Below are 8,106 nucleotides of genomic sequence, written 5' to 3' on the forward strand. Positions count from 1 at the left end.
TTGTGTGCAGAGGCCTCAAGAACGTATTGGGATGGCTGTTGGTGCAGCAACCACAGAAAATGAAGACTAGATTTTAATTTTCAAAATATCATTTGGTCATCCGTTGGACCATTTCACCCACGCATAAACTAGATTTTAACTTTCAATTTCCTTGTACATCCCAATTAATGCTGCAACCATCACACAGAAGGGTGTGCAGACACTGAGAGGCATGCTGCAGACTGTGTGCAGAGGCCTCAAGAACGGGCTGGGATGGCTGTTGGTGCAGCAACCACAGAAAATGAAGACATGTAGATAACCTACAAATCACCGGTTTCCTATTCAACCACAGTTCGGTACCAGGTTCAGGCATATTCTTGTGATCAAACCAACTATGGGTCCGGTGTGCCATTTAACCATTTTGGACCAATAAGTCCGGTATGGTCCGATCTGAGTTTAATAACACTGATTAAACCCACAACTAGATTCAACAAATTGAAATATCGGTCATGGTACCTATGCAAATACACACCCAAATGTAGCAGTCACATCACGGATTTTGCCATAACATGTAAGATATTGAAAAGAAAATTTAGATATTTAATATAATCATCCCTTATGTATACGTAAATCACACAGCAGCTACTCTAACAATATAAAAGAAAGCGCAAAGATTTGTAAATTACCTTTAAGAAATTCCCCACGTTAGCTGAAATAATATCAATGACAACAAAACCATGTGCTTGCAGACACTTGCAGAGCCTCTGGAAAATAAAATGAAACAGGTTAGCTAACCAATCAGAAAAAAAAAAATCAAAGCACACATGTACAGTAAATAATGACCTCGCAACATGTATTGCTAAAAATATGAGAAATACATTTTCTATTTCAATAATATGATGATATTATTATTTTTATAATATGGAAGAATCTTGGATGATCATTAGGATTTATTCTTCTCTTATATTTTTACCATTTGCTTCGATATTATTTAACTACGAATTTTATAATTATAGGGATATCTTATTAGCACCAGACTTATGATTTATAGACATATCATATGTAGAAATAATTTCTTATAAATTTTTCTATTTATCGTGATCAACTGATATAAAATAAATTCATTGTGCAATCCATCCACAGTCTTCAAAGTGCAATTATACTCACCGATCTCTTTTGACATTCTTTCACTATTTAGTCCCAAAAACAAAATAATTGAAGTCCAATCAGTTACCTCTAGCAGTATATCTTATTTCCGGCATCATCACTTTTTTCATTGTGCTAATCTGGATTGCCACCAGTTATTTGTATTAGCTACCACTGACTTTTTCATCGACACACCTTATGCTAGCTACCTTTCAAATGAACTAACCCTACCAAGTCCCAGATGCACTAGCCCAATCTATGTGCCAGATACACTACTCCCGTTTATGTCCAAGACGCATTGGCCTCATCAATGTTGTGTATTCAATGCCCTCATATTATGTCATAGATGCAATAGCTAAATCTGTCCCAGATGAACTGGACACATCTTTGTCCCAGATACACCAGCTCTGTCTTTGTCCCATAAAAACTGGCACCATATTTGAATCAGAGGTGCTGGCATGAATTATGTCTTATGACACAGGCCTCATCTCTGTCCTCGACGCACCATCTAGCCATCTACTCCCTATAAGTACTAGCTTTGTCTATATCCCAGAAGTTGTTAAACTAAGTTTCAATTATAAAAAATTTGAGTATCCAATAATATTGTTTTGAAGCGTCCCAATGTGATTTTAAGAATAGTAATGACAGACAAACTTAGATTAGCATATTGAAGATCATTCAACTATTTGGCTAAGATATTTTTCTCATTGACTTCTCCCACATTCCTACATGTTTTTCCAACAAATTTCTTAGTCTACCTCAAATTTTATGTTCTTTATTTTATTTTTGAGGAAGTGAGAGCTATTTTCACATAACAAACTAAAACTTACTAAGCTTCACCTTGTGGGGGTGAGAAAAATATGAATAAAATTTATCTTAGAATATTTCAGATTATCTTAGATGATCTTTGAGGATTAATTCTTCTTGTATATACTAATATAAAATTAAAATCAGATTTATTACAATATGATTTATAGGCATCTTATAACACGTAAGTAGGGATGAAGTATCCCATAATTATTTGTATTTATTGTAATAAGCTTATAAAAGACGAACTTCATTGTTGAAGAACCATTTTAAATGGACTGGCTTATTAAACTTGGTTTAGTACAATAAATAGAGGGTTAAATATTTAGTTCAGTACAAGCATCGACATATTTCATTTTTACTACAATAAGAAAAAAACTAGAATCTTAGTACAACAACTTTAATTTTATTATTTTTATTTAAACTCTGTTAATGGTTAATATAGTTGAGAACATGCTTGATCTTTAATAATTATCACATATATTTTTTAAAGCGAAAATTAATGTTAATATGCAATTAACCTTAAAGGAACAACTAATGATTTTAAATTTACAAAACAAAACATATGCTCAACTATATTAACCAACTACTCACCCTAAACAGAGGAGATCTGATATCCTCTGATAACATCGACATGATATAAGAATTAATAAAAGTGTTTCTAATAATACAATTTTAATCAAGATATTCTAAATTGTCTAATCCAAATAAAAATGTTCTCAACATGAGACCAACATTGAACTCTAGCAAAAAGGGAAACATTGAGCTAAAATCAAGTGTTTTTTTAAGACAGCATGAGTGCTTTATTTATATTGTGAAAAAAGGAATCAATACAATTTATAAAGGAGATTTTATATCCAATACTAACAAAGATAAGATACAGGAATAAATAAAACTGTTCCTAATAATACATATATAACAGATATTCTTTATTATATAATTTAGATGAAAATGTTCCCAACATATAGCCGACAGTTTTAAAAAAGGGTCGAGATATCATGTTAAACTCTATGAAAAAGATAGATTAGGTTATCAACTGATTACATGCACAAGTTGCCAGGTTTCTAGACTGCCGAGTTTATACTAGTTGGTCTTTATTAGAAATTAAATAATTAAGTGCAAATTATATAAGACAACACATAAGTATGAAGAAAAGCTACCTTCCACACCGCATCTCTTTTTGCACTACCAACTACACATGGATGATGTGAGCAAAGTAATATTCTGACAAATGAATCTGGAGTATGTTTCAGAGCTGCTGGTGACATCATAAGCAAAGCCTTAACCAACACCTCAACAGATGGAACAAACGAAACTTGAGGATCCAAAGAAATATCAGTATCACTGCAAATTCAAATATTAAGAGTTTTAAAGCAGAGTGGAAAAGATTGAGATTGACGAGGGCAGAAATACAAGAGTATGATTGAAATGTTATACAACACTAGGACCATGTTTGATACCCTATATAATAGTTAGTGAGAACTCACAAGTGGTATGAAAAAGAGCACTTAACAACAAAAATTGAATTCCAAAATAGATTCTTCTAAGCCTCTTGACCAATAAGATAGGCAAGATAGGCACAGGAATTATTTACTAGATTGTAGAAGAAATTACTCCAACAACATTAGGCACCAGTTTTCCAGAAGCAAAACTAAAGATACTATCAACTGTTACCAATCTTATAAAATAGCATTATTCAGTCGTATGACTACCAATAATTTAGAAAAGCATAAAAAATCCCAAAGGGGAATTTGAAGAGGAACTTTCCAGATAATTTATGACCTCTGGATAAGAGAAACAGTAAGAGCTTATTGTAGGTCCAAATCTAATAACAAAATATGCAACTATTAGTATGAAGAGACACCTTTCTGAAATAACCACATCCAAGTACAGCTGACTAATTTAATTGATAAATATGCATATCAGTGTACAATAAGCTATTTACCTTATTTTTAAGGCTAAATGTTTTTCTCCAATCAAAGAAAGGTACTTTGAAAATTCCAAGAATAGATCTTCAGATAACTTAGGAGCAGACGTGATAATCTTCCTAGTAACGTTATATGTCATTCTTCGAATATCCCACCTCGGATGGCATATAAAAAACACGAGTAACTGCATTAAGTTAACAATAAATGAGTCAACTTAAAATACTAATATAGGAATCTGATAAAATGAAAAATGTTTTACCTGTAACAGCAATCTAACAGAGAAGTTGGATAGTGTACTGCAGGATAAAGAAAACAAAACACAATAAAGCATACAACAATAAAGACGAAAACAATAGACAACTTTTTAGCATTATAATGAAATTTACTGCTGTAAATGTTCCACAAGAAGCACTTCAAGAAGATCAACACATGCCATGCTATCCTCAATTGATAGCTTTGAAGCCTGCAGAGCAAATTTTCAGATATGTAGAATAAATCCTGTGTAATGCTATAAAACAATTTTTAGTTGAGTAATCACCATAGAAATTGGCACAACCGAAGATTCATTTTGTGATATCAGAGCCCATATCTTTTCTTTTACCAATGCTTCCTCTGGGAAAATAGAACACAATAGAACAAATGAAATTTTTCGGCAGAAAAAAAATTAAAAAAAAAAAAAAAGAACACTAGTACTTCGACTTTAAAATAATAAAGATTTCTACTAATACAAACCAGCTTTAATATCAACAGCAGCTATCTTTGCAACTAGTAACAAGGCGTACATGCCATCTAAACGTTGTACTGCCTTAGTATAGCCAGTTTTAACAAGTTGGACAAGAGCACCAAACAACGGTAACATCTGAAAAATACTTAATTGAAACATGAGTGAATCAAATTCGTGCACAAGATAAATTGAGAATTATAAAAAATCAAAGTAACAGGTCACCTTTAAGATAGCATCTTCATTTTTGGAAATAGTATGTAGACTACGCAGAAAACACTTTCTTAGCGTTTCCTTCTCTTTGAGGCCAGAAACAAAAAAGGAAACCAAACTCTCTTGAATGACATCTGTAGATCTAACTGCCCAAGAAGCTATGGCTGACAAAATCGCAATTTTAACCTCCTCATTTCCTGTCAATTAAATGTGGAGCATGAGTTTGCAATAAATAATAGTATGATCCTTTTGCAAGGGATTTTTACATGTAAAAAAGGTCTTTAAAATTAAAAGAGAACTCGTAAATTTTCTGAAATAATAAAGTAATCTGTTAAAAACAAATTGCAAAAAACAGTTTTAAGTAAACATTACTTCCTCTATTACTATTTTAAGTGACTTTGTTAAGGTTTTTGATCAGGAACCAAAAAATATAATATCCTTTGCAGCTCCTTGTAGTGTTATGAAGTTCCCTATTGACTATTTTATCATTTCTAATTCACAATAAATACAAATTAGTTGTTCTCTATTTACACTTCCATGATAAATGCGTAAGTTCATTAAAATTTGTGTAGGAAGATATAATTAACGTTAATCATATAAATACGAAGGAATATTTTTCTCAAGTATCAACATTTAAAAAGGAACAAAGAGATTAAACGGCATTTCACATTTTTATCCCCTGTAGCCTATTATGTTAATTTTATTTGTCCCCCTCCCCAATATGTACTTTATCTGATCCCCAATATTTCATTAGGAGGATATCTGATCCCCTTCCACAATATGTACTTTATCTCTTTCCTCTCTAATAATATATGATTTTATCATTGAATAAAAAAGTATATCACCAACTTAGTAAAGAAAAATATACATATAACAGATTCAAAATTCAAAAGAATATTAGAACTTATGTTTACCATCATCCTTGTAGTATGATAGAAGAAAATCGCATATTGTACGAGCCAGACTGATGAGGTGTTTTCCATCTGGTGCATTAGACAATTCTTGTATTGCATTTACCACCCCTACTCTCTGGTATGGAAAAGTAAGCCTTCCTTCTGAGCCTGTTCGAATGAAATTTGTGTGGTCAAATATATTATAAAAGCACCATTAACATTGTCAATCAAAAATCAAGATAACCCCCACATCACCAAATGGTTTAACTGGTATCATAACAAGCCAAATATACAAGCATAAGGCAATTTAATACCTTTAATAACAGCTTTGATAGCATTGAACATTGTGTCCAATGCATCTGGATTACTAGATTTTTGGCTCAGACTCCTGACTATAGACAGTGCCCCATCCCTTCTCCCTTCATCAGCATGCCGAACTTGTGCTAATACTACTGAAAGAATTTCAGCTGCGTATTTACTCAGGTCAAGGTTAACAGACTTCAAAAGAATCCCAACAGACTCCAACACAATCTCCGGATTGCGTTTTAGCATTTTAACAGAAGATGGTATAACAATATTTTGAAAATCTTCATGTGACAGTTGCAAATAAAGAAGACGAAATGCCTCAGTAAGACTCTTTCCAGGCTTTTCTTTTGCACTCAGTATCGCACTAACATATATATCAAGAAACGTTGGCTGTAAGGAACAAAGAACTACATCAGACCCTAGAAGGTTAAAATCAAACCCAATGCAAAGTATAAACAAGAAAAATTGCATACACTCACTCACCTTGAATTCCACAACTAAAGAGGGAGACTGAAATGAGAACTCCAGCAACAACATTAATAATTCAGGACAATCCTTGAAAGGAATTCGTCCATTTCTCAGCTCTTCCATGTAGACTTTATAGATATTAGGTGACTGAAAAGCAGAAACATATAAATTACAATATAATTTCTTATATACATTGAAACTGCAAAGGAGGAAGTCAAAATTTTACATGTTGTGTTATTTATAGTGAGTCGTACATCAATTTATACAATGATATTTTTTCACTGACAGTAGCGTCACTCATCACTTCTCTATCTTCTCTCACTCTCATTATCGTACAATTTTGTCGTAAAACATATTGTACAGCTACCATCTCTTAAACCCAAGCATAAAATTGAGGACATTGCTATTATTACTATTAATAAAATAAAAGAAACGACAGTTGGGCTGAACCTGGGAAAACAAACGGAAAATTTTTTTCCTGCAAGCCCTTCCCTCACGAAAAGACCTTTGCAAGACTAAACTAAGCAAAGAAGCTTGCGCCGAAGCCACTCTACACAAAGCATTCTTGGAAAGCGCGGCGAACTGGCTCTTGCTCAGAAGTAAACACGACCAACTGAGAAGTCTATAGCATCCAACATGAGATTGAGACTTGGATTGCTTTTCCATATTCTGAACTAGAGCTCCTGCGAAAGTCTTCATGAACACCTCTCCTCCTAACGCTCTCACAATCACTTCATCGACCGCTTTCCTCGATCTGAGATCATCGTAAATCGCAACCGTTCGGAACACTATATCGGTAAGTAGCGAAGCGAGCTCGGTTGACATTTCTGCAAAATAGACCACACTGATTAGGTCGAACAACAAACAAATCGCGCATTCAGACCTTCATGATTGATTAAGCAAGAACAGAGACAAAAATAAAGCAGCGTTCTTGATAAAACGATCGCCGTTTAGAGGAAATGGAAATGGTGAATTGAGTTTGGGGAGTGTGAAATGGAAATGGCGCATTGGTGTGATGGTTTCGGTGCTGACCTGAGGCATAGGAACTCAAGAACGCAGGGATTTCGCGACGGAATACCCGAACACGTTGGTTAGTGGAGGAAGTGGAAACCAATTCGGAGAGGGAAACGAGAGATTGCAATGACTCCGCCATTGCAAAGATCCGAAGGAAATTGCAAGCTCGGAATAGGATAATCTAATGCAGCCACGCTTCAACTCCTACAAACACAGTGCGTTTCAGTTCCTCACTACTGAGATTAGCTAGGGTTTTGGGTACTGCTATAGCTTGAACCTGTCGTGTTCGGTTCGGACTTTCGTTGAAACGAAAAAACAAATCAACGACAATTTTTTTCTTTTTCTATTTTCAATTCTTTTTTCACTTCTTTCTTCTTGGATCTTGGCGATTATAATTGCTGGGTTACAAACATGGGCAATACTATTCACACCCTGACTTACTCTTTAAACCCAAAAACAACTGAAAAGACATTCTAACCCAACCCTTTTCCCTGTCCCCTCCCTCCAAACAGCTAATACCACCGAATGATATATTTTTTAGCTATATTGAAAATCTTATGTTACTTGTAATCCTAAAATCAAGAAATAAAAGAAAAACTCGTACCTCTCTCATTATAAAATAAAACAAAAC

The 8,106-nt window shown here is 33.8% G+C and overlaps 1 protein-coding gene across 1 annotated transcript in view; it reads right to left on the reverse strand.

Moving 5' to 3' along the window:
- ILA (putative protein kinase regulator ILITHYIA) overlaps window positions 1-7,800 on the reverse strand; it is a 32,412-nt gene extending 24,612 nt beyond the window's left edge. The window contains exons 1-13 of the mRNA XM_028077513.2: window positions 7,494-7,800; window positions 6,912-7,288; window positions 6,477-6,608; window positions 6,002-6,383; window positions 5,709-5,855; window positions 4,807-4,991; window positions 4,593-4,719; window positions 4,399-4,472; window positions 4,247-4,323; window positions 4,120-4,156; window positions 3,878-4,044; window positions 3,093-3,276; window positions 666-743 (exon numbers count right to left, since the gene is read on the reverse strand). Coding sequence (XP_027933314.2) covers window positions 666-743; window positions 3,093-3,276; window positions 3,878-4,044; window positions 4,120-4,156; window positions 4,247-4,323; window positions 4,399-4,472; window positions 4,593-4,719; window positions 4,807-4,991; window positions 5,709-5,855; window positions 6,002-6,383; window positions 6,477-6,608; window positions 6,912-7,288; window positions 7,494-7,614 — 2,088 coding nt within the window. The 5' untranslated portion in view covers window positions 7,615-7,800. The remainder of the gene's footprint in view (window positions 1-665; window positions 744-3,092; window positions 3,277-3,877; window positions 4,045-4,119; window positions 4,157-4,246; window positions 4,324-4,398; window positions 4,473-4,592; window positions 4,720-4,806; window positions 4,992-5,708; window positions 5,856-6,001; window positions 6,384-6,476; window positions 6,609-6,911; window positions 7,289-7,493) is intronic.
- Window positions 7,801-8,106: the final 306 nt, after the last annotated feature.

Source organism: Vigna unguiculata, chromosome 6 (assembly GCF_037176805.1).
Source record: "Vigna unguiculata cultivar grain cowpea cultivar isolate G323 ecotype 2 chromosome 6, ASM3717680v1, whole genome shotgun sequence".
NCBI lineage: Eukaryota > Viridiplantae > Streptophyta > Magnoliopsida > Fabales > Fabaceae > Vigna > Vigna unguiculata.